The 27,997-nt window shown below is 40.3% G+C and overlaps 2 protein-coding genes across 3 annotated transcripts in view; one reads left to right on the top strand and one right to left on the bottom strand.

Moving 5' to 3' along the window:
- Window positions 1–365: 365 nt before the first annotated feature.
- On the bottom strand, window positions 366–13,920 carry LOC139454043 (exosome complex component RRP42-like). The gene is made up of 9 exons (XM_071235530.1): window positions 13,805–13,920; window positions 12,463–12,564; window positions 11,823–11,917; window positions 10,834–10,999; window positions 10,569–10,639; window positions 7,355–7,478; window positions 5,246–5,304; window positions 4,031–4,127; window positions 366–2,582 (listed from the first exon to the last, which is right to left on the bottom strand). The coding sequence occupies exons 1-9, from the start codon at window positions 13,859–13,861 to the stop codon at window positions 2,478–2,480; spliced, it is 876 nt and encodes a 291-aa protein (XP_071091631.1). The 5' UTR covers window positions 13,862–13,920; the 3' UTR covers window positions 366–2,477.
- A 77-nt stretch (window positions 13,921–13,997) lies between these two features.
- Window positions 13,998–27,997, top strand: part of LOC139446227 (palmitoyltransferase ZDHHC3-like) — a 99,387-nt gene continuing 85,387 nt past the window's right edge. For both annotated transcript variants that reach the window (XM_071227578.1, XM_071227569.1), the window contains exons 1-4: window positions 13,998–14,105; window positions 18,741–18,852; window positions 22,697–23,039; window positions 24,808–24,932. In XM_071227578.1, the coding sequence (XP_071083679.1) occupies window positions 18,770–18,852; window positions 22,697–23,039; window positions 24,808–24,932 (551 nt within the window). In that variant the 5' untranslated portion in view covers window positions 13,998–14,105; window positions 18,741–18,769. The remainder of the gene's footprint in view (window positions 14,106–18,740; window positions 18,853–22,696; window positions 23,040–24,807; window positions 24,933–27,997) is intronic.

Below are 27,997 nucleotides of genomic sequence, written 5' to 3'. Positions count from 1 at the left end.
TTCCACCTCTCATATCACTTGCATTTGCTTTAAAAGTTCAAGCAAAAAGACACACCCAGTTAAGGCGATCTGACCAATAATAAAGATCTGTGTTGTAATAAAACCGGTCTTATCTCGTGAAGTGCATCAAATCACGTGAGCACCTTGAAACGATTAGGAAAATATCTGTTGCCCTCGAGTTGACAGTACACAAATGCATTTGACCAAAATCTACATGGCAGTTTACGAACCGGATGTCGATTTCATTACGCGATTTTGATTGGACTATGACTCCAGCCACAATGTAAGTTCATAATTCCAGCCTAGTTCGGCAAGGGTGGAAACTGAAATTTGTATAATCAGTTAGCTCCCTTGCCTGATGGTAGAGTTCATGCTTCATATATCTGTGAAATATACACACAATAAATTACCAAATTAATTTTGAGTTGTTTGTGTTTAAACATGCATAAATAAAACAACAGTATAACACTTTAGGTCATTGTCCAATGTAGCCTCTTCAGCTTACGTACCTGCATTTATTTACAGATCCTTTTTCAGTGATCGAATGCAGCCATCACACATACATCAATTCCAATGAATACAAAACAGGCGATGTCTCACTTATTGTTAAAATACAATATCAGTATTGATACAAATCATATGCAACAAAATGAAAACATACTCCCATTCAACATCATATTTTTTTATACACCGTTGTTGGAGGTGACCTTTCACATCTTGTTCTTCTTTCTCTCCTGAACCCCAAATTGCTTCACCAAACCAACAGCCTTCACTAATAATCATGACTGCATGGAATTAAAATTGCACTTTTTGTTTGTGTATACATCTGTACAAAAATATGAAGACCACTCTGAACAAGAATACTGAACAAACTGAATAGTGTTTCTGGTAGTTTTTCTCTGAGGGGCGGTCAGGTAGCCTAGTGGTTAAAGCGTTCGCTCGTCACGCCGAAGACCCATGGTTTCAATTCCCAACATGGGTACAAACTACAATGTGTGAAGCCCATTTCTAGTGTCCCTCGGCGTGATATTGCTAGAATATCTTTTATAGAAGGCAGGCAATTCAGCAACGATGGCAAAACAATCCTTGTCCACAAACTTACAACACAGGAAAGGTAATCAGTATACATCAACACCTGGGTAGCCTGGTGGTTAAAGCGTTCAAACGTCACGTTGAAGGCCCGATTCCCCACATGGGTACAATTTGTGATGCCCATTTCTGGTGTCCCCAGACCTGATAATGCTGGAATATTGCTAAAAGCCGCGTAAAACTGAACTCTCAGTCTCTTGTAGTTCTTAAGCGCATCCTGTCAGCTGGGACAATCCCCCATGACTGGATAAATGGCCAGGTGAATCACAATGTCAAGAAAATTAGAAGATATACTTAGATCTTCATCTAGAGAGGTATCGTATCTAACAACATTGGAGGTTGTGTCAGGTAAACACTGAGCACACTTTGTACCAGCTAAACACAGAATGTGTTGGTTCTTGAGCCAATCAGATGCCAGGTCACTAAAGCAACTTGGCTTCACTTCTTTTAGAATCCTTGACATGATGCTGTTTAGAAAATTCACCTCACCTGACCTTGCGACCTTCATGCAGAGATGTATCAAATCACAGTTAAAGGTTTGACAGTAATGAGATTGGGCACAGCAGGTGTGGGCATCATCATCAGCAGCAATGCAGTCATCACAATATGATGCCACACATTACAACCACCCCGTCCTGGAGTCACCTGAATATCCATGATCTCACACCATACCCCATCTTCCCGAGGCAAGAGAGTTAACTGACTTTAAAAGTCCAGTTTCCACACTTGCCGAACAAGGCTGGTATTACTTGGCTTGATCATAGCACCACCAGTGGCTATTACCAATTATGTCCCTTCAAAGCCTCTACTGACCAATTAGATTCCACCTGTCGTATCACCTGCGTTTGTTTCACACAAAATGGTGGCGCCTAGTCAGGACGATCTGATCGATATCTATATAGTGATAAAACGGGTCTTAAATCATGTCAGCACCTTGATTAAAAACATAAAAAGATTTGGAAAATATCTGCTGACAACAAGTTGGCGGTGCACATGCTTTGCACATGCTTTGCAAATCCTGCAATCGACCGAAATCGGCACGACAGTTTACGAACCGGATTTTGGTGCGTGATTTTGATTGGACTATGCACAGACTTGTTAGTCCAGCCAAAATGTAACTCCATAACACCAGCCAAGTTCAGCAAGGGTGGAAACTGGACTTTTATATCCAGTTAACTCTCTTGCCTCGGGAAGATGACCATACCCACACTCACTCCTTCATGTAACCAGTGTCATGTGATGCCAGGTTGTACAGGACTTAGTTGCTATTGTCCTCATTTTAGTCGCCTCTTACGACAAGCACGTGGTGCTGGGGACCTATTCTACCCCGGCATCCCCACGGGGGCACAGTCCCATCAGTCCACAATGTCTGTGGTTCGGTGGTGCTGCTATCGGAGGAAGCCCACAGTCTTCCTCCTGGGGCCCTGCTTCTCCTCTTCCTCTAGGACCTTCATCAGGCTACTGTTCAGGGCCTGGCCGATCTTCTTCCCCGTCTGCATGTAACCATGGTAACAGTTAACTCAGATGGATGAGGACAACAATACATAAACATATAAATTCTAAACTCTTTGACAAAATCAAAATAATTGTTCATGTATTCCAATTTCCCAGTTAAATAAATTCAAGATATTTTTAATCAGTTCCTGATAACTTCCTATCAAATAATAAAATAAAATCAAGAACAATAAATGAAGTGTGTTTTCAAATGGTTTTCTTCAACATGTTAAAAATAAAAAGAATGCCATCCATTGCTAGCAATTCATTAAGGGGAGACAATCTATTATTCCTTGAAGTCAGAACAGTCATGCATGAGTCTCTGCTCATCGCATTCTATAAGTATGTTTGTCTTTTCTTTAATAACTCGATGTTTTATTTAAAGAATCAAGATTGGGCCAGACAATTAAGAGCATCGATCTACAAAATTGGGATACAATAACATTCATCCACCAAGTCAGCGAGCCTCTTATGACAAGCATGGGATGATGAAGACCAATTTGAACTCGGATCTCTTGGGGATCCTTCATGTGAAAACACGGACTTCATGTCTCTGGAATGGTGGAGCTCTGAGATAACCCAAATTAGACACACAAAACAGAAAGTTCCACAAAAAACATAACATATTGCAGGGTTTGACGTACATGTTTTTGTTTGTTTGTTTGTTGTTGTTTAATGCCACGCTCAGCAATATTCCAGCTTTATGACTGTGGTCTGTAAATAATCAAGTCTGGACCAGACAATCCAGTGATAGATATCATGAGCATCGATCCATGCAATTGGGATTGATGACATGCATCAACCAAGTCAGCGAGCCTGACGACCCGATCCCGTTAGTCGCCTCTTTCGCCAATCATAGTCGCCTTTTACGGCAAGCATGGGTTACTGAAGACCTGTTCTACCCCGGATCTTAGCAGGGTGTAAGTAATCGAATCTGGGCCAGAAGGACCAGTAACTGAAAGCATGAGCAGCGAGACACATCAAGGCCTCTTACGACAAGCAAAGTTGCCTTTTACGGCAAGCATGGGTTGCTGAAGACCTATTCTACCCCGGATCTTCACAGGTATACATGTTTTCAAGTATCCAAAACACAGGTGGTGCAGAACAATCACGGTTCCTTCCCTTGATGTCCGAGCAAATATGTACACCTTTATCTTACAAATGTACTACCAATTTCCATCCTTTCAATTTGCTGAAGGAAACTGCAATAGGAGAGTTACATCTGAAATGTTCACCAGACAGTTTGATCACATAACTTTATAACTTGTGAACCTGTTTCTTCTTCTACCATGTCCTACACAGTATTTGTTGAACCTTGTATTTCTGTTCATCTGAGAGGACAGCTTCAATATATCAGTGGCCTCAGAACCCATAACACAAATAAACCTTTCAAGCATTTATCTTCAAATTAGAAAACAGCAGCGTAAAAATTACAAAAAAAACATACCTCCATCATATCGAACACACTCTCAGGGTCGAGACTGCCACACCCTTCTTTCTTCAGTGCCGTGATTGAACCCTTCTCCGTGACCCCCATCAGCAGCCTACAACACAGAGCATCAACATCATAGTAAGAGAAGATATTTAATGAGGCTGAGAAATTTAAGTCAGTAATATTTCAGTGTCACAGTGTTTGAGATTTACATAAATCTGCTTGTCCAAAACTAGTTTTTGGTTCGGTGGGGTAGCTAGTGGTTAGTGTGTTCGCTCATGATGACGAAGACCTGGGTTTGATTCCCAACATGGGTATAATGTGTGAAGCCCATTTCTGGTGTCCCCAACCATGATATTGCTGGAATATTGCTAAAAGCGGCGTTAAACCAGAAATGGGCTTTACACATTGATGATGGTTTTGTTTGTTTGTTTGTTTGTTTGTTGTTTAACACCACAATCAGCAATATTCCAGCTATATGACGGCAGTCTGTAAATAATCGAGTCTGGACCAGACAATCCAGGGATTGACAGCATGAGCATCGATCCACGCAAATGGGATACGATGACATGCATCAACCAAGTCAGCGAGCCTGACCACCCGATCCCGTTAGTCTCTTACAACAAGCATAGTCGCCTTTTAGGGCAAGCAAGGGTTGCTGAAGACCTATTCTACAACCCACACTACAGGTTTCATGGATTAGTGGGTGCAACTCTATAAGAGTGCAAGATAAAAAAACATAATTTTTTTTGAAGAGTTTCTGTATTCATGTTATTATTTTTTTGGTTTTATTTAACACCGAACTCAGCAATATTCCAGCTATGTGACAGAGGTTCATAAATAATCAAGTCTGGACCAGACAATCCAGTGTGTGACATCATGAGCATCGTTCTATGCAATTGTGAAATTGGGATTTAATTGTATGGTGTAGGTTGCTATGCACGGGATTACAGTGCATGACTATTTGTTTGGGTGGTGACCATGGTGATGCTTGGATGTGTTCGGGTGAATTGTTTTTAGAAGCTGAAAACTTTGTTCAAGCATGTTTCAACACAAGGATCAAAAGAAGAAGAAATGCAAATGACATGAATGAATAGAATAGAATTCTAAATTCAAAGTGAGTAATGCCGCTTTGGTTTAACAAACAATATTTCAGTTATATCGCAGCATGTCAGCTTGGTGTGGGAGGAAAGACAGAAGTGAGTACATCAAAAGACAATATTCCCTCACCTGGCAAGTGAGCATGCCTCTTCTTTCTGACTGGCGTCTACCACATGATAGTGGCCAATCTAGAACATTAAATTATTCGTACCAGATATTGAAAACCAAACAAACACAAGCAAATGATGAAAAGCATTGCTAAATAGGCTTAACATTTTCAGTTATAGTTCAGATCAAATTAATAGCTTTAAAAATAATATGATCAGTTGGAAACTTAAACCAGTAGACAAATTCCCCAGTGTCAGTTTTCAAGACAGCAGCAGCAATACATCTCTGTCATGGCTCCCCGGGAATTGCTGAGTCAGGCAAACAAGTGGCTACAAGTATGTGTGAGTGAGTGAGTGAGTGAGTGAGTGAGTGAGTGAGTGAGTGAGTGAGTGAGTGAGTGAGTGAGTGAGTGAGTGAGTGAGTGAGTGAGTGAGTGAGTGAGTGAGTGAGTGAGTGAGTGAGTGAGTGAGTTTGGTTTTACGCCGCTTGTAACAGTATTCCAGTAATATCACGGCGTGTGAGTTTAATGTGGGAGGAAAGCCCGAAGTGATGCAGGACTCAGACGTTTACCACTTCGGTGAAACCCACGAGCACGAGTATGGTGCTGACAAACCTAGACACATAATCGGGGCGAACTGGGATTCGAACCCACAATCATAGGTTTCTGGCGTGCCCAAGGGACGCAACTCTGCACAGCAAATCATTGTGCCTTAGACGACTGGGCCACCTGTGCCCTTGCAAGTATGAGAATGACCCAGACCATAGGGATATGATCAGAGCTCCAGATAAGCTTCGTATCTGCGTAAAATCAGAAATGCAGAAATACACAGTAAATTATAATCCAAGCGTATCAAATACGCAACGAACATTACAGATAAGCTACAAAAATAAACTTGTGCGTATCACCATAATATTGTGAAGTAACCCTGCGTATTCGATTAGCAAATCGGCAACTTATTTTGAAATTATAAACGGGCATTCCGTCAACCTTGCCAAAGTCCATGATGACAGTTACATCACGATCATTTGCCATCACACTTTCTTGTGGAAGTATCGTGGTATTTTTGAGTCCTCTAAAGCTCTCGAACCCACACGACACCAGTTTGCAGGGACTAGATGAATAGTGATTTTAAATATTTAACTTAAATACCCACATGTGTAAAAACTAGTGGGTAACAGAAATTTGAATACCCAGATAGAATTACTGATACCCAATGATTTTAAAATGCATGGGTAAAATATCCACAACACCAAAAACTTATCTGGAGCTCTGATGATGATGATGCTATATCTAGCAATCACAAAGCGTTACCACTCAATTCTTGTTGTGGTTTGTTTGTTGTTTAACGCTTCACACAGCTACATTTCAACTTTATTATGGTGGCCTGTATATGATTTAATCTGGACCAGACAATTCAGTGAATGATATTATAAGTACTGATCCTCGTCCGCTTATGATGAAACACCATCAACCAAGTCACCGACCTGACTGCCCGATCCACTTAAGTTGCCTCTCTCAACTAGCATAGGTTGCTGGGAACCTATTGATAATTCTTCACCAGAATTCCTGTGGGGTGGTTCTAATTATAAATACGGGGTACTGGAGAGACACTCTGAAATGGGGCCAGTTAACATGAGAACAAAAAGCTTTATCATACCTCCCTGTCAGAATGATGAGATCTCATTGGTACACGTGACCTTGATAGAATACTGCGTAACCTGCCTTGAAGGGTAATAAATTTCTCAGTGGGGGAATAAATCTCTTATACCCCGCCACGAGCGAATCAGGCTGCACATGGATTTCTGAGTGGGAAAATAAATCCATTATACCCCGCCATGAAGAAAACAGGCTGCATATAGATTTCTCAGCGGGAGAATAAATCCCTTATACCCTGCCATGAGTGAGTGAGGCTGCATGTGGATTTCTGAGCGGGAAAATAAATCCATTATACCCCGCCATGAAGAAAACAGGTTGCATATATCATCTCAGCGGAAGAACAAATCCCTTATACCCAACTTCAAGGCAAAAAGCCCATTCATAAGTTGAGAAGTATATCTAAATTTTGAGCCAATGTGTTGACCACTGAATCATGTCCTTTGTTTGTCAAGTACATCTTCATTTGTCTTTACCTTGTTCAGTGTGACTACGCAGGGTGCTGTGGTAACATTGAGCCGCTTCACATCATAGGGGTCGTCCGATATCTCCAGCTCCATCTCGCCCCCATCTTCCTGACTCACCGTCACACTTGGAATTCTGGAAAATATTCGTGTTTGAATAAATTACATGAAATTGTTTTTTTCAATTCCAAAACCATTCATGTTCAGATTGAAAAGAAATGTAACTGTATTCAGTATGGTTTTAAGGCTTTCAGCAATATTCCAGCAATATCACGGCAGGGGACACCAGAAAATGCACTTCACACATTGAGGCCATGTTGGGATTTCTAACTACATTTTGTATAAGCAATCCGTAATATCTGACCATTTGTTTCTAATGCTTTTATGTGCATATCTTATGAAAATCAGCTTGGTTCAAAGATTTTCTCATATTCAAATATTAGGAAAACGCTTCAAGTCCCTAACATGCAACTGTTAAAATGAACAAAAGCTAGTTCTCATTCATATGACCATAGACCCGTGAAGATCAGGGGTAGAATAGGTCTTCAACCACCCATTCTTGCCATATTATTTGCAGATTGACGTCATGTCGCTGGAATATTGCCGAGTGCAACATACAAACAAATCATATGACCATAACCATGATAACCTGCATGACAACTTCTAAAACTATTGCTCAATTCTTAATTATAACAATGCAACAACAAATTACTCCTCTGAACAACGGTCACAGGTGTGGTCGGGTAGCCTAGTGATTAAAGCGTTCCCTCGTCACGCCGAAGACGCGGGTCCGATTCCCAACATAGGTACAATGTGTGAAGCCCATTTGGGGTGTCCACCGCCGTGATATTGCTGGAATATTGCTAAAAGCGCCGTAAAACTTCAATTACTCTGAACAACGTTCGTGGCAGTGTTTGTGACTTTGTGTTGAGAGATTTTATGAGTGCTTCAAAAAGCATCACTGTAAATGAAACAAGAACTGTTCTTCTGTTAACATACACGAACAAGCACTATGTAGGAAAATTCTTAAATAAATAACAACATCCCTTATAGAAACTATCTCAGCTACCAGAGACTCTTTTGGCCCCTAACACCCCCTACTTTCCATCATTAAAATCAGATCTTTTATCAAATACATCTATATCTCTTCATAAAGATCTGACGACACCTCGAAAGTAGGTTACTTCTTAATTCTCTGTATGAAAGAATCATTCACCAACATCTCTGATATCTGTATCTTGGAAACAAAATAATTGGCCTGTATTGAATGAAAATGCTAAAGGCAGTGGCATTATATTGTTTTTGATATTTCATACACCTCGTCGTTTCGGAGAGCCATAGCTTCTACACCCAACAGGTAGTACCACTGAAGGACTACTTGTGTTTTTCCCTCCGAAATTCAGAATCAAGGTGGTGAAAAAATGAAGCCAAATAATTAAAGAAACTAACGTTTGATTGCCTCAAGATACCACACATCCTTTCAGACTGGTGTCAAAGTATGTCCCAATTTCATTAAAATCAGATCTTAGTTCTTGTTATCGCTACACAAAGATCTGAGGACATCCCATTACGGGTCACGTCAGAACAACCTTTCATTTGATCATTTAAAGCGCTGCTTACCAGATCATGAAAGTGACAGTCGGAATGTGTTTTCTGATCATGTAACCTCGAAAACGTTAACACCAGGTATTTCAACGACAGTTACAGCCTGTACGACTGATTCCGTCAAAATTATAGTCCATCTCATATAAACATTTGAACGGAGGAGGCATTGCACAGTACGTGGGAAGCACTGCCATACAATCTCAACCATATATTTGACATTCCAGAATGTTCGTTTGTTCAGTTTTCAAAATTTTAATCGAGAACTTTGTCAACATAATTTTCAAGCGTGGTCTGAAATGGAAGTCGCCTCATTAAAACGAGTGCCGTAAAGCCTGAGAAAGCTGCTTTCTAATTGGCTGATGCCGACTTCTTGTTAGTCATTTCAGGGGTCGGTCAAAGTTCGCAAAAAGTCGTTCTGACATGACCCATAATGGGATGTCCTCAGATCTTTCAGGGTTCACCTGATGTGAGCTATGGATGTGCTTTCAAATCTGCAGGGAGGTAATGTACTGAAGTAAAACATCAGATTTGAATGGGAATGCAGGATTTTGAAAATGGGGGGAGCACACTGCCTATATGATGACAAGGAATTCACCTGAGGCCTTCTACTTTCGACTCTCACATCATAACTATGAGGGGTCCAGGGCTGGTGACATGTGGTGCACTTCACTTAATCACGAGCTCATAAGCTTTCACCCTATTTTAGATGGGGATTTGAAAGTTAGATTGAGGAAGATTGACCTGACCCATACTACAGCTTGATTAAAAACTCTGGCCAACTAAGTTTGTGGTAGGGGACTAGCTCTTAGTAATAGTATTTACAGTGAGCAATACTGTTTGTTGTGTATATCGTAATTGGCGTGTGGCCTATGAAATAAACTTTGTCTTGTCTTGTATATTTTCCTGAGGCAAGAGTGTCAGCTAGCCAATATCAAAGTCTAGTTTCTACCCTTGCCACATCAAGACCACTTTTGGCTTGGCTGTGTCGCCACCGCCCATAGATCACAAGTTGTGTTCCTTGTAATGAAAACGAGATATCCAAACATATCGCTGTTCTTAGCTCATATGGCTTCAAAGATGACGACTACCATGGACAAAGACCTGCTCGATCAGATAATGAAAACATTTCATCCTTGCAGACAAACAAAGGCAATCGTTGTGGGGTTTAAAAGATGGAAAAGACATATTCATGTCAACAAAGACAGGCAGCGGTAAACCACTTTCATACGAATATGTACCAGTTCTTGGAATAACTGTTCTCATCGTCGTACCGTTTACAAGTGCAGTACTTGGGTGACTTGATTTAAAACTTGGAAAGACTTAGAATACACTTGTGACTTGATTTAAAACTTGGAAAGACTTAGAATACACTTGTCTTTGATAAACTGTTGAAAAGACTTCAGTGCAAATTCGACAAGCCATGGCAGTGGCCATGTTTTCAGAACCCAGACACTGATTTTGTTAAACATTCTCTGATTGGACTATCGATATGTGCTATAGTCCAATCATATTTAGCATAGCAAAGTCGGCTTGATATGGCAAGGGTGGAAACTAGGCTTTGATAAATAGGCCAGTGGATGCTCTTGCGTCGGGAAGATATGACTTGTAATGATCTCATTACCTTGTATTAAACAAAGCTGCTTTGACAGCAATCGACGCAGCATCAAACAGATTGCCTCCACATTCCAGCAACTGAAAAATAACTGTATTGTTAAAACAACAGTTTGAGTTGTGTTTCCAAGACATCAAATCCGATTAGAATTTCTGTTAACATGAATTGAAAAAACTTATAATCCGTCACTACCCCGGCATTTTGGTAACAATAGAATTCTGGAAGATTGAGGGACAAACCAAGACTTGCAGCGTCTATCGCATTCATTGCTTACCAGAATATCAACAAATAAGACCCAGCACTGTTGCTTGGGAATAACACAGAGAGACTGCAGGTCAAGGCAGCTGGGACAGTCATAGGCCCGGGACAACATCGTACTGATCTCCGTGGCCAACTCTTCCCCTCCCCGACCCTCAAACTCGGGGGTAGCATTGGCTGAACTGTGCAACAAAGAATGATTCCTTGAACATAAGTACCATGTACTATTCACAATATATGCATCAACAGATCATAAGGCTGAAACAATTTACCAAAATATCAATCTTCAAAATACTTGGCACCATGAAATAAGTATCAAAATCCACGAGGACAGGTATGGTGCTGACAAACCAAAAAACACAATCAGGGCAATTTTTTTATTAGAACCTAAGTGGATGAGTTAGTTTGGTTTAACGTCGCTTTTAACAGTATTACAGTTATGTCACGGCGTGTCAGCTTAATGTGGGAGGAAAGCCTGAAGCATAGATATAACCAGTTATTTTGTTCACAGGAAGCTAGCAATGCCTATTTGCTCTATAATTAATATCAGTACCGGTATATAACCATGATAACATAGCTATGTGACATGAATTGCAAAGAACAATGAAGAATGAAGTATGGTTTATTTCACGACAAAACATTGTTCTATCATGACTTCATTTCTGGAGATTTGAACATGCGCTCGCAAATTAATGATGCTGAATATTAGACGATGTTACTTTTTAGAAGGGAATGTTTAGTGAGTTATTCAGTGTAGCTTGGAAACGCAGATAAACGCAATCCCTGCTTCATTTCATAGTTGGATAAACAACTCCCACTCATCGTTTATTTCTTAAGTAAGTCAAACACTGTTGTGTCGCAGTTGAAGGGACATGCGTAGACCCCTTGATTTATCCAAAGTTCCACACAACTGAAAGGTGATGAATAAAGAACATCAAAGTTTGACACAATGGTGTTTGACTGGACATATATACATACTATGTTTATCACAAGCAAAGTATTTACCAGTCCACAAAAAACTCAAGACGGCCTCTGTCTGGCTTCTCAGTGGTTGGAGCGCTAAGTTCCGCCTTCACACCTACCAGGACATCTGTGTTTGCCTAGGATGGACAAAAACATGTGAGTGAGTAGGTTTTAACTCTGTTTGAAAAGCATTTCTCTCATACCACTTCATGTCAGATTAATGTGGCAGATAAGCAAAGAGACCATCCCAACAAATCAAGGATAATGATCTGGAATTTGACCCTATGACAAAGCAGATCCTTGAATTGTCTAAGGGAGGCAACTATGTGTACAAACTGTGACATCAGCTAGATTACAGACAACATGGAACAATGATAAATTTTGAGACAAATTAGATCTGATATTTTAATATTTAGCAATATTGCAGGTTGACATTAAGAACGGCCGTCACAAACTGACCAACATGAGGAATTGAACTTAAGCGTTTGGTAAGACAAGTTCAACAATAGCTGTTATAAGCTTCCACGCTGACCCTAAAGAGAGGAAGAATGTCATAAAAATGTACAAAACCACAGAAAAGTCTCAAGGCAATTTGTCTCCAGTGAAACTTACAAATGTGACAAGCTAAATATAGCATTGTTATTAATACAATGCTGAACATGCTAAAGGGCATTTCACTCACCAGTCTCACTCTGGCTGAGCCTGTTGTGTTGGAAACTACGTCTGTTTCAATTTCCATGTGACGATAATCCTCACAGCTTCGCCCATCCTCACGCAGATTGTCCTTTAAATAAACCAGACAAATTTCAAGATACAGAAGATCTATGATCATGATGATTATTGAAGTGGTAAACTCTACATAACATGCTATAATGATTACATAGTGAAAATTAATAACAGATCTGTGATAACCACGGGGAAATAGTGATTTTGTAGCAACACCCAACTCGCATGCACACTTTACAGTGGGAGTGAATTCGTAGACACATTTGTTTGATTGGAATTGAAAGATAAAAATTACTTATAATTTCTATCTATGTATTTTATTTACCTTAACAGTATTATGGACAAGTAAGAGGTTCATTCGGTAAGCCGAAGGCATGAGGTTCATTCGGTAAACGGCGGGCTGGAGTTGAGTACTATATTATTATTTTGTTTTGATAGGATTTGCAGGATTCTGTGTAACTACTATTATAAATAAATAATCTGGTAAGTATATATACAAGCCGAGAAGAGCAATTGGTGAGTGGAGTATGGGATATCCATGGATCCAGGCTGAGAGAGAGATTTATTAGAGTTTCAGCATCTCTAAAAATGATGACTGGCAGAACATCATCATGATCATGCCAGGTCATAATCATGATAATGTATCAAGTATTTATTTTCATTTAAAATTTACCACTCGAAATGCATTTGCCTCGTAAAAATTCAACATTTATGTAATCAGCAATGAATCATTATAATTATCATATATCATTAGTTCTACATCTCTGTTGTATATGTTTTGTCATATGTGAATTTTGTCTACGAGTTGGGAGTGGCTACGAATTCTCCATGGTTACGAATTGGTTTGTTTACGAATTAACCTACAGCGATGTCAAACCAGGCATAATATCTCATACAAACCACATTGATTGCTGCATAATATTGTTGATATTTACAGTAGCACTCACTTTGAGATAGGGAAAGTGCAAAAAATGCATGAAAAATACCATTTTATTTTTTATTTTTTCATTTTTTTTGCGGGGGGCGAGGGAGTTCTATTCCGAGGTGCAATACTTCGATTGCAACGAAGTCAAGTTTAAACAATGTTTGTTTATAGGGAGCAGCACATAGATACGGTATCGCAGCTTCTTCGATTGGCATATTATGCCGCGATCTGCAGGCAGTGCAGCAAGGGTTAAGACCAATCGGTGATGCGATCCATTTTGCTGAAACTGAAACTCCATGTAAAAAAATGTTTAAGCCAACAAATATATGGCCTACCAATTACCCTAATCGGTCGTTATATTATGTGCACTTACTTGAATTCCATGGAGGATAAAGGTCTTCTCTGCTTCACTTAACTGAACGTCAACCATGTTTTTCTCGCTAAATTTATATTATTCGTTTTTCAAAACAATCACATGCCATGTGCAGATCAAATCCGGAAGTCTCTTTACGTCATCACGATTTGTTGACACGTCATCAATTTATGTGCTAATGGCGGCTTCCAGGATTGCGATGCTTACCTGTTTCTAGGCAAGAGTTGTCATTCTTAATATGCCGTCCGATCTTTGATGCCGTTCTCTTGAAGTATTTATTTCAGTTCTGGACATAAGTTATGTAAGTAAAATACACTAGATATAGCACAGTTTTGCCACTAGACAACTATCTTCCTCACTCCTTTTCCGAAGTTCGTGGTGTTTCTATTAAAGCGAGTAGGGGCCTAAGTTACATGTGGGATATATCCGTATCATGTTATGTATATACATGTATTGTAGGTAATTCTCCTAGCTTAGCTTTTCCGAACACATGCATGCGAATACGCCCGTTCAACAATTGGGGACCCTTACATTTTTCTATTGCTTCTATCGTTCATGTTATTACAATTCATATGCATGCACATTTTGTGGAAAAAACATTGACAACGATACTCACAATATCCTTGATACATTGATTACCAAGTAAAAGAGAAATCGTGAAATAATAACCACTGTTTAGATCCTGCTATATGAAACTAGGCAAGGATGCAGTGTACTCCCACTTATGGGATCACATACATCTTGACACTAATTCATATCGTTGCTTCCTGATAATAACAGCACCTACAAGTGGGGGGTGGGTTTGGGGGGAGGGGTGTAAGCCCCCCCCCAACCCCCTGTTATTTTAGCTAAGGAATGAGCTCGGAATGGTGTCTGGTATACTGCATTCTTGCTGCTCTTCTGTCTAAAGATTTATCAGCTAAATCTGCGTTCCTACTCACCTTTCCCATGTCACCTTTAGAATACGGCACCCCAACTACTTGTGAGGAAGGTCTCTGTCGTTGTTCACATGATTTAGCTACATCCAAACTGTTAACCTTAGTGCATGTTTACGTTACCTTCAAATGGGTAGAACTAATTGGCAACCAACACTTATCATGCTTATGAACATGATGAAGGCTACGCGTTGCCATGGTGTTGCATGACTTCTGTCTACACACACAAGTGCCATTTGGCAAACTTGTCCCATTCCATATTCTCAAGATACCAAGTCGTTATGAATGAGCCGATAAGGCTAAGACTGAATGACTCCAGGTATCTGACGTTTAGTTCATGAGTGTGTATGATTGAGAGGGCAAAATTTTGCACTGTAGGGTTAATACGATCTGACTCATACTTCCATCAACAACTGTAGTAATGCAATACTTGGGTATTTGATTAGAATAAAATGAAACTCACTGCGCTATTAATAGCAAATTACAATAAATATAATATAAGAGTAATCGACTTAATTTTTAAGAATCTTAAAAGTGTCCAAGTACTGCATACAAGATGTCTGACTTTTTCTGCCTGCATCTGAATTCTGACAAACTAGTCAAACAGATAGCATTGTTATTTTCCTAAATATGAGACGGCGTCACAGGTTTACTTTACAATCACTGAGCAGTTATCCCCCTTTGTCACCAGCAAGAGCAAATTTTGATATAGATGTGGCGTTATGTGACAATGTCACTACAACATGTACAAAACTTACAGTTTGGGGGGACAGATTTTAAAGCAGCCATGATGGGGCAATGCGTGAATATTAATCATGTTTATACCTGAGACATTACAGTATACCATGGTATACACTTAAACACCAGTTCAATAACAACAGGTTAGCAAAGTGATCACCACAAGTCTGAAAAGATCCCACAACTACTGTAAATCTGGAAGTTACCGTTAGCGTGAATCAAATGCGAAAAAATGTGAGTGGTCTTTGTTCGCAATAATGAAACTTCGCATTTATGTCTCCAAAATGACTATCAACAATAAGACGGCCTCACTGCACACTTTGGATAGCGGAAATGCCAACTTGAATCTAAACACAAACATGGTGTATTGAGCAGCAGTCCATAGCAATGTCATTTAAAAAATAGGAATTACACAATAGACATTCAGTGAGTTATCACTGCTGGGGTCAAGAACTCTACCCACTTGTGTCAAACAAGGCATCATTGACCACTCCAATCAATGAACTGTTGTTGGTTCAATTATTTTTTTGCCTTTGATCTTCAATGCCAGTCAACAGAATAAACATATAAACTGTGTGTTGTTTTTAGGAAAACATTATTTATTTTTATTACGGAAGTGCTCAAGTGTATCTCAAACACAGTACACACCTATCTCAAACACAGTTCATACCTATCCCAAAAACAGTTCATACCTATCTCAAATACAGTTCATACCTTTGTCACATACCGTTCACACCTGAAAAATCAGAAGTCGTGCCGACGGGTGAATAGTCAGGAAGAAATGCGAACATTAGTGACTTGTAGTGTAACCATAGAGTTCCAGATAATTTTTGGCATTAAACACGTATCACGTGACTCACCAGGTGTCTGGGTAGTCCTGTTGGTACCCTGGTCCTACTCAGTACCAACCCGAGCTGGGTACCCGAGTTACCCGTCCCAACCCTGGTTCAAACCAATGTCCAGTACAGCTGATTACATGATGCAGCTGCTTACTCTCACTCTCACAGATGTCAAGTGGGGATTCGGGTGTAGAATTGGTCTTCAGCAACCCAATGGCCATGTTTGCCGTAAAAGGCAACAATGCTTGTCATAAGAGGCGACTAACGGGATCGGCTGGTCAAGCTTGCTGACTTGGTTGGTGCATGTCATCGTATCCCAATTGCGTAGATCAATGCTCATGATGTCAATCACTAAATTGTCTGGTCCAGACTCGATCATTTACAGAGCGCCGTCATATAGCTGGACTATTGCTGAGTCTGGCATTAAACAAAAAACAAAACATTCAAACAAACAAGCAAACAAATAAACACTGTCACTCTCACAGATGTCTAGTGTTGTTATGTGCCAGACTCAGCAGTATTCCTGCTGTTAAAGTTTAGATAATCGTGTCTGGACCAGGCAAACCAGTGATTGTAAGCATGAACAACCAGCAATGCCATAGTCTACTGGCCCCAACTGCCCGTGAAGATCCAGGGTAGAATAGGATCATCAGCAACCCATGCTTGCCGTACAAAGCGACTATGCTTGTCGTAAGAGGCAACTAACAGGATCGGCTGGTCAAGCTCGCTGACTTGGTTGATGCATGTCATCCTATCCAAATTGTGTAGATCGATGCTCATGATGTCAATCACTGGATTGTCTGGTCCAGACTTGATTATTTACAGACCGCTGTCATATAGCTGAACTATTGCTGAGTGCGGCGTTAACCAACCAACAAACAAACAAACTAGCCCTAACTCATCTATTAGGTACTTTTTAATAGCTTTCAATGTTGTAATAGGGTTCAATATAAGGAACTTGATTTAACTTGCACAAGTGTATGTTGACATGAAAAGCTAGTTGCTCCAGATCAAACCTGGTTGCACCCTCCCATAAATTTGTCAAAGTTAAAACGTAGATGCATGAATTAGTCTTAATAATAAAAATCTCAGATCTCTAATGTCTGTGACATGATTTTTCGTAAGTTAATGACGTATTGCCGTAAAACGTAATAGGAACATGTGCACATAATCTTGAAGTACCCACAATTTGATGACATCAAGCCCAAGAAAGCATGACAAAATACACAACACAGGGATTAGGTATGTAGTTGGTACATAAAGCTTAAAGGTATTGAGTGTGCTCAAAGATCGATGTTGTGGTGACAGGTAAGGGTTAGTCAGACACAAATTTCAAGTTGATTTACATGCACTTGGGGGGTATGATGACCCAATCCATTTCAGTCGCCTGTTATCAGTGTTTCTGCTTACTAGTGATTACCACCTTTTTACTGGTAAAATTAGATTTGGACCGGTAGTTCTTGTGACTGCCAGTCCCTGTGGACTGGCAAATAAGGTATCTTGTATACCTTTGTTGTTGAACATGTTGAACAAAACATCGTCGATAGTCAAAAGTATACGAAGTCAGCTCGTCTGTTACCATCAAGGTCCCCATTGTCTATTTTTAGTGCAAGGAAATAATGTTTTGCTTAGCTTCGAGGTTAAGTATCTACATGTACTTGTAGTGACTTAGTTTTGATACAAAGGTAAATATTCAGAAAAAAGGAGAAAATTGTGATTGATCTTTGTGTGAATGCCATGTAGATCTAAATAAGTCACTGAATTTGTCAGCCATGAAAGTACACTGCTTTGAAAATGATGTTGAAAGAATTACAACCAGGTAAATTTCATACAATTTTTATTTGTTGAAAGTTGGGACTGGCACAGGTGGCCCACTCGTCTAAGGCGCCGCAATTCGCTGTGCAGAGTTGCGTCCCTTGGGCACCCCAGAAACCTATGATTGTGGGTTCGAATCCTGGTTCGCCCCGATTATATTTCTAGGTTTGTCAGCACCATACCCGTGCTCATTGTTTTCACTGAAGTGGTAAACGTCTGAGACCTGCATCACTTCGGGCTTTCCTCCCACATTAAGCTGACATGCCGTGATATAACTGGAATACTGTTAAAAGCGGCATGAAACCCAGGTCGCTCGCTCGCTCCTCACCACTCACTCACTCACTCACTCACTCACTCACTCACTCACTCACTCCATGTATACCAATACAGACTTTTGACTGCACATATTTCATGTCAGTATCACAAATAATGTAATTCTTATCATGCACACCCAAGAGATTTTGATGAAAATGACCCGATGGCATTTAATTCACTTTAATCGAAAGTCAGCAATATAGAGACCATGTTCTCTATGAAGCACATCATATCTGTGCCATTTTTCCATCCACCAAGTGTTGTACTATAGTAGGACCTGTTCCTCAAACACAGATACTGAATGCAGACCCTGTGTACTCTGTATGCCTGGCATGCTGCATGATTGGTCCCTGAGTCGTATACAAGCAATGAATTCCAGTCCATCATCCGAGGGGCCGAAACGGAGGTAATGTGATAGACACAGAGCTCCAGATAAGCTTTTGGTGTTGTGGGTATTTTACCCATGCATTTTAAAATCATTGGGTATCAGTAATTCTACCTGCGTATTGAAATTTCTGTTACCCACTAGTTTTTACACATGTGGGTATTTAAGTTAAATATTTAAAAACACTATTCATCTAGTCCCTGCAAACTGGTGTCGTGGGGGTTCGAGAGCTTTATAGGACTCAAAAATACCACAATACTTCCACAAGAAAGTGTGATGGCAAATGATCATGATGTAACTGTCATCGTAGAGTTTGGCAAGGTTGACAGAATGCCCCTTTGTAATTTCATAATAAGTTGCTGATTTGCTAATCGAATACGCAGGGTTACTTCACAATATTTTGATGATACGCACAGGTTTTATTTTTGTAGCGTATCTGTAATGTTCGTTGCATATTTGATACGCTTGGATTATATTTTACTGTGTATTTCTGCATTTCTGATACATATTTCACGCAGATACACAGCTTATCTGGAGCTCTGTAGACATATATATGTGACAGGTTTTCTGACAGTTGTGACGAGGATGCATTTATCATGTTTATCTATATCACATGTTTATGAAATGTTGTTTGGTATGATATTGAATCACACCCAAAGTTTGAAGGGATAGACACGGCCACCGTAGTCTGTCATACAGAATCTGAAACAAATATATTCAATACAGCCCATGCAAGTCTATGATTATTGGTAAGTCTAGATTACTGCAGTTTCAGGGTCTAAAAATGAAGGAAGTCCCTGGGCTGTATTTCGTTATATTTTATTAAGATAATTTAACAATCAATCTTTAAACAGGGTGAAAAGAATTCAATGAAATCAAATTGTCAGCACTGAACAAAATGATGAAAAACATCAAGATAGGGTGGGGGGATTGTCCTATTTAATTAATCTGAGTAAAATTAGGTGGGATCGGGAGTAAAATGTAGGTAGGGTCGGGTAACCGGAAACAAGCATGTTTTCTTGATAAGCCTAGTCAGAAAAGATTGGCAGACTAGCTGGATATGACCAATGGTGTCTACACTGGGTTTTGTGACATAAAGACTGAACTGTGGCGGTTCCTTTTGACATGTTTGAAGGCAACTTCACACTTATTTTACCTTTTTTTACAAATTTGTTCTTATTTACTCGTGATTGAGTGAGTGAGTTTGGTTTAACGCCGCTTTTAACAGTATTTTAGTTATATGACAGCGTGTCAGCTTAATGTAGGAGGAAAGCTAGAAGGGATGCAGGCCTCAGACGTTTACCACTTTGGTGAAACCCACGAGCACGTGTATGGTGCTGACAAGCCTAGAAACATAATCGGTGTGAATCGGTATTCGAACCCACTATCATAGGTTTCTGGCATGCCCAAGGGACGCAACTCTGCACAGCGAATCGTGGCGCCTAAGATGACTGGGCCGCCTGTGCCCAATATTTAATCATGATCATGATAAAACTTTTACTGTATCACCATGCAAAGTGTCTATAAAATATACACATAAGCAAGGACAATGACGTCTATTAGCAATATCTAAGCCATATTCATGACAAAGTGACAATACTGTTTGTCAGAGGACTGCAATGAACAACTCAAGGTTGGTTGGTTTCTTTGTTGTTTAATGCCGCACTCAGTAATATTCCAGCTATATGACAGCGGTCTGTAAATAATCAAGTCTTGACCAGACAATCCAGTGATTAACATCATGAGCATCGATCCACCCAGTTGGGATCGATGACATGTATCAACCAAGTCAGCGAGCCTAACCACCCGATCCCGTTAGTTGCCTTTTACGACAAGCATAGTCGCCTTTTACGGCAAGCATGGGTAGCTGAAGACCTATTCTACCCTGGATTTTCACGGGTCCAGTGAACAAGGTCGACGTCGGTGACAGGTCACTGAAGCTCTCATGCATTAGAACGTTGTACTCAGTGACTCAATGCCGTGGGATATGCTTGCGTCTGTATAAATTCCCATTGTTTCGCAAGCTGACACCCATGAATAGTGCTGGTTATCGCTTAGAATATGCATGTTGATAAAGATGGACCTCAGTTATCGGTCGATAATCTATTTCAGTCGTAAACTCCACCAAATACACATGGGCAATAAGGAAATAAAATATAACATTGAATACTGCTTCACACAAACACCAGTTGTTTTTCACCTCTGATTAGGGGCGGTTGGGTAGCCTAGTGGTTAAAGTGTTCGCTAGTCACCCCGAAGATCGGGTTCGATTCCCGACATGGGTACAATGTGTGAAGCCCATTTTTTTTAGTGTCCCTGTGGTGATCAAGGTTACATCATGTACATCCTGGTTCTTGTCTGTGTGTTGTTTTGGTGCACATGGTGCAGCTGAGATGACATGCAGATTATTGCACTTTTACACTTTGCCGCTTCCTCTTGTGACACACAAGTTTATCTTTTGTTACGAACCAGGAAACTTTATCAACTATTTCTGTCTTGATTTTAAAAACATAACAACAAGAGACATCCTGTTTCATGTTTATTTTGATGTTACACATGGTCATTTTAATTCGGATAAGTCTCCCGAGTCAGTCAATAATCAACGATGTTCTCCAGATCAATCAAATGATGATATTCGATCAATCGCCCTACCACTACCCATGATATTTAGGGCAGGCTATCAATATAGATCGTAGATATTGATAATGGTTAACAAATACCGATCAATTATTGATAAATATTGGATAAGTAACTTTGAGCAACTTTGCGAAAAAGGCCGAAAGAAATCAACATATTTCACATCACTTGTGAGTGGTAACACATTTAAAGGGGCAAAACTCCGATCATAGCAGAAAAGCAATTGTACAAAAAAGCACAATTTATTTAACATCTGAAAAAACACACTTTTTAAAAAAAATCTGTAAACCTAAATTTATTGTTTATGCAGTAAATTATTGATTCAAACTCTACACAGTTGAACATGATATTTATTGTCTAACTTGAAAATCGGAATCTTTAGGCACTTTAGGATTTTAGTGGTAGATAGTTTAACAAGTTGTGAGAGCGATGACACTTTGTTGACTCGAGGCACATTGTTAATGTAGACCGTCGACGAAGATTGATAGGCTATTTTAGATCTCATGTATTCCCATGCGTAAGTTTGTCAGCTCTCACAATTATTTTCATTATAATGATTAGTCGGCTCGCGTTAAAATAAAAAAACCAACATAACCATCACATACTATGAATGAACATATTCAAACACATAAATGTAATATTATCGATTCATTTTGATGTTCAAATTTCTTGAATGAAAGTAAAAAATGTGTTAGTGATACACTGACATATATTACTAATAAAAATACTTATACAAATGTTTATTATAAATAAAAGCTAACATGAACGATCCAAAAATGCAGGCAATTGCTTTTGAGAGCAAATAAGACACAAATGAGACCTTTTTGTGCCAAACCATCTTATTAATGTCATTCATTAAGTTATCTATCATGTCTATATTCTTTGTGGGGGCACGGGTGGCCCAGTCGTCTAAAGTGCAGCAATTCGCTGTGCAGAGTTGTGTCCTTTGGGCACGCCAGAAACCTATGATTGTGGGTTCAAATCCCAGTTCATCCCAATTATGCTTCTAAGTTTGTCAGCACCATACCCGTGCTCGTGGGTTTCACCGAAGTGGTAAACATCTCAGACCTGCATCACTTTGGGCTTTCCTCCCACATAAAGCTGACACGCCGTGATATAACTGTAATACTGTTAAAAGCGGCGTTAAACCCAACTCACTCACTCACTCACTCACTCACTCACTCACTCACTCACTCACTCACTCACTCACTCAATTCTTTGTTTTCAGGGATTCCCCGTCCCATTCAGGAAATGAAATGCAGCAGAAACAGTCAAAGCAAAGAAAGGTTCCTGTCGAGGATGGAGTCGTCACAATAGACTGTGCCCCTTACTGCCGAAAAATAGGCTTGTATCGTCCCCCCTTTAGATACGTCTGGTGTGTGAAGGATATATGTGGTGTGATATGTGCTATATTCACATGGCTGCTCATACTGTATGCGGAGTATGTGGTGATGTTCGTCATGCTGCTGCCCGGTCACAATGCATTCTACAGTCTGGTCCATGGGATCCTGTACAATATGCTGGCATCCCTGGCGATCGGGTCTCATCTACGCACAATGTTCACAGATCCTGTAAGTATACATCAATTAGGGGTACAGCAATCTCAGTAAAATCAGGGGCGCGTTGCAAGCCACGAATCGCTCAGAGAAAGCAAATTTATCGCTCATCCTGGTGTCTGCAACAGTTCGAAGCGCTTGGTTGCCTTGACGTAATGAAGAACGTAATAGAAGAGGCTCGATGACGAGCTGATGGAATTTATGACTACTTTGAAGATGTAAAGCAGGCTGAGGATGATGGGGTCTTCGCTGCCTTTGTTCATTTCCTCGTTGATCCAGTCAAGAACTTCTTGTTCCGCTGTCAAAGTGAGCCGCCGTTTTGGTTTGAGAACGAAGCGACCTCAGCCAGCGATTGTTTCACTTGCAAGCGGCTGAAAGTTAGCGAAATGTTGTAAGGCGAATCGCTGTACATTGCTTGCAAGCGATTGGCGCTTTGCAACGCACCCCAGATCTTAGTTCTCACTTCTGCTAAACAAAGATCTGAGGTCATCCCATTACGGGTCACGTCAGACCGACCTTGCGCGAATTTGACCGACCAATGGAATGACCAATAAGAAACCAGCTTTCTCATGCTTCACGGCACAAGTTTCAAATTGGCGACTATGCTTCGAAACATATTTTGACAAATTCTCGATTACAAATTTGAAACCTGAACAAAAAAACATTCTGGAATAACTAATAGATGGTCTATAATGTAAGGATTCAGTCGTTAAACCCGTAACTATCGTTCGGAATACCCCGTATTAAAGTTTTTGAGATTGCATGATTAGAAATCACATTCCGACTGTCACTTTCATAATCTGGTAAGCGACACACTGATTGGTCGGATGACGTGACCCCTAATGGGATGTCTTCAGATCTTTGTTTAGCGGTAGCGAGAACTGGGATCTGATTTTAATGAGATTGGGCTTACAGCAGAGTTAGAAATTGGCACTAGTCTTATAGTCCATGCCAAACTGCCCAATACTGGCAGTAGTAAAGGTATCCTAAGGAATAGTAGAAATTTGCCCTTTTCAGGGGTGTTGCTATATGTTATCATTATAAGGACTAGTGGTCTGAAACTGTTAGTTTCTATTGCTCTTACAGGGAGTCTCGGGACAGTTGTTTGTTGTTGTTTGTTGATTAACGCTTCACTCTGCAATATTCCAGCTATATGATGGCGGTCTGTTAATAACCGAGTCTGGACCACACAATCCACATCATGAGCATCGATTCACGCATCAAACAAGTCAGCGAGCCTGACCACCTGATTCTGTTAGTCGCCTCTTACGACAAGCATAGTCGCCTCTTATAACAAGCCAGGCTCGTTGACTTTGTTGATGCATGTCATCGTATCCCAATTGCACTGATCCATGCTCATGATGTCAATCACTGGATTGTCCGTCCTGACTCAATTATTTACAGACCGCTGTCATATAGCTGAAGACCTATTCTTACCTGTATCTTCTTAGGCCCCTTTCCACTAAGTGAATTTATCGTATCGTCTTGTATTGTTAGACAAAAACATATCATGAATTGTATTGTTGCATGAAAACTCAGATGCCCCAGTGCACTGATGTCCTAACATGACTTCTCACAAAATAGCTTATCACTGAAATGTTTAAAAGAAAAGGTTTTGAAATTAAGAATGAAAGCTAATTGGTCCTTGTCATGACCGTGACAAAAAATATAGACTTTGGAGGGCCTAAAAATCTTCAAGCACCCCAGGACCCCACTTAATTTCGAACGATGTATGGCATAATTAAAATATAATCTCCTACAAAGTTGAGACTGACTGTTTCAGGGTGCAGTGCCGAAGGGTAACGCAACGCGGGAGAACATCCTCCGACTCGGGCTGAAGGAAGGAGAGGTGGTCTTCAAATGTCCCAAGTGTATCAGTATCAAACCAGAGCGGGCCCACCACTGCAGGTATGTTGCGGGACAATCAGGGTTTCTAGGGGCTGTCCGGTAGCCTAGTGGTTAATGCATTTGCTCGTCACGCCGAAGACCCGGGTTCGATTCCCAACATGGGTAGAATGTGTGAAGCCCATTTCTGGTGTCCCCTGGTATTTCTGGAATATTGCTAAAAGCGGCATAAAACCATACTTAATCAATCAATCAGGGTTTCTCACAAGCTTCCCAAAAGCAGAAGGCTTCCCGTTCAAACCTTTTTTTTTATCTCACCAGGTGACCAAAGCAATTTCCTGAGGTGGAAGAGTAGACTCGGGCATTAATGGACAGCCATTTTGGCCTTTTCACATTTTATAAGATGTAGCATTATCGCGAGGGATATGTGTGGTTTTATGCATCCCACGTTAGGTTTTGATTTATACCACAAGCCTCCCGTGGCTTTTTGGTTGTAGTGGGTTATAAGAGATGTATTGTCCCACTCAGAAATTCTTGTGCAGTCTGTTTTCTTTGTGGTGGGGTATAAGAGATTTATTCTCCTGCTCAGAAATTTATTTCCCTCCCAGGCAGGATACATTGTATTTCATCAAGATCACGTGAACCAATCAGATCTCACCATTCTGACATGGAGGTAAGATATTGAGATCTGATTTCAGCTCTGTCATGGGTCAGATGTAAGGACTTTGTCTCTGTGTTATCATGGCAATGGGGGGCACGGAAGGCCCAGTCATCTTAGGCACTGCAATTCGCTTGCAGAGTTGTGTCCCTTTGGCGCATCAGAAACCTATGATTGTGAGTTCGAATCCTGGTTCGCCCCGATTTTTGTTTCTAGGTTTGTCAGCACCATACCGATGCTCGTGGGTTTCACCTAAGTGGTAAACTTCTGAGACCTGCATCACTTGGGGCTTTCCTCCCACGTTTAGCTGACACGCCGCAATATAACTGTGATACTCTTAAAAGCGGTTTTAAACCCAACTCACTCACTTTCATGACTATGTTAGATAAACTAGTTAATCTTTATTGTTTCTATTTGCACAAAGCTTAGAACTTAGCTCAACTTAAGAGGTAGACACCATTGATCATAACTAGGCTGGAGATCATTTCGGACTGGTGGTTATGTAAAATATCTTCATTTGGGGAAGAAACAACAAGTCTGTCTAGACTGTTATTCGTCTCGGACCAACAGACGAGTGGCCGTGTCTATCCCTGAAATGGCTACCTGATGATATATTATTTCAAACCAAAATGAGTAATCCAAGTATTTTTTTGTGCTGCTCTATACTTATAAATCAGGTATGCTCGGGTCTCATGAAATCTCTTATTTCAAGTTTACAATATTTTCCAAACTAAGATACAATTGATTTATTTTAGAATATGTCAGTCCTTGTGTTCTGTCAGTCGGCAATCTTGTCCTTACACTGAACATGCTGAAGATAAGGTAGCAAGGAGACCATATAAAACACTTAAGTCAGAAAAGTAACAATTCTTTGCTTTGTAATTATGGTAATACAAATCATTGCAAGTGGATTTATGATTGAAAAGTGTTGCATGCGGCATGGAGACGTCAGCTGTCATTTCATATTCAAATAGATCAATATCAGAGTCTTTTGGCAGAAAAGGATTCCATTGGTGCATTTAATCAGCGTTCATCTCACTGTCTTTTTGGTTGTCAAGGATGAATTTGGTGTCTTCCATTATTTTATAATGTAATTATATTCTTTATCAACAGCATGTTTGTTTCACAGCTGTTAAGCACATAGAATTACTGATAACTTTTGTATATTACCATGATAACAATATGGTTGCTTATGTGTTTTCAGAGGTATTGATGTTTCTGAGCATTCGGTGTATAAACCATTGTAGAAAAAACACACTTGCAAATCTGAAATTAGTGAGTGTGAGTGAGTTGGGTTAAACGTCGCTTTTAACAGTATTCCAGTTATATCACGGCATGTCTGCTTAATGTGGGAGGAAAGCCCGAAGTGATGCAGGTCTCAGACGTTTACCACTTTGGTGAAACCCACGAGCACGGGTATGGTGCTGACAAGCCTAGAAACATAATCAGGGCGAACTGGGATTCGAACCCACAATCATCTGCACAGCAAATCGCGGCTCCTTAAACGACTGGGCCACCCAAATCTGAAATCAAGGTATTTATCACCAAAATACAATAGATATCAATGTGCAAAGAATTACCAATTTTGTAATTGCCTTTTATGATAATGGAAAGTTTTTTAATATATATTTTCAAGATGTAAGGACAACAATCCTTAGATGATGTCTTAACACAAAAAGGCAGTTAAGACAATTTATCTGCCTCTTGAAATTGTTGCCATCTATTAGGGCTGGGACGAGTGAGTCCGGTACTCGGGTCGGGTGAATCCCGACTAGGACCCAGGTACCCACAGTACAACCCAGACCCAGGCTTAGTCACGTGATATATTGTTTAATGACCAAAATTCACTGAAGCTCAGGGGGGACACTACAAGTCGCTAATGTTCACATTTCTTTCTGACGATGCACACATTCCTTTTGACTTGTATAGGGGGCACGGGTGGCGCTGATATTCGCTGTGCAGAGTTGCGTCCCTTGGGCACACCAGAAACCTGATTGTGGGTTTGAATCCCGGTTCGCCTCGATTATGTTTCTAGGTTTGTCAGCACCATACCCATGCTTGTGGGTTTCACCGAAGTGGTAAACGTCTGAGACCTGCATGACTTCAGGCTTTCCTCCCACATTAAGCTGACATGCTGTATTATAACTGGAATATAACTGTTAAAAGCGGCGTTAAACCCAACTCACTCACATTTGACTTGTATATGTTCGAGTGAAGATAAAGCTTCAGTCAACTTCAGTGTACGCATGATCTCATCACTTGATACATGTATCTAAACAATTTTTGTCAGGGCTGCGGTAAAACAATTCCCAATCAGACATGTTGTTCCCTACTCTTGACACCTACAGTGGGTATCCGGGTAGGGTTGGGTAATAGGGGCATGGGTACCCTTAGTAAATTTGGACTCGTCCCAGCCCTATCTATCAATATGTTTGAAGAAGCTCCTCACAATCACCCATAATGCAGGGAG

The sequence above is a fragment of the Haliotis cracherodii genome, unplaced genomic scaffold (genome assembly GCF_022045235.1).
Source record: "Haliotis cracherodii isolate W230 unplaced genomic scaffold, xgHalCrac1.p SCAF_10, whole genome shotgun sequence".
In the NCBI taxonomy this organism is placed as follows: Eukaryota; Metazoa; Mollusca; class Gastropoda; order Lepetellida; family Haliotidae; genus Haliotis; species Haliotis cracherodii.
Note: the sequence above shows the minus strand (reverse complement) of the source record. Positions and strands in the feature narration are given on the sequence as shown.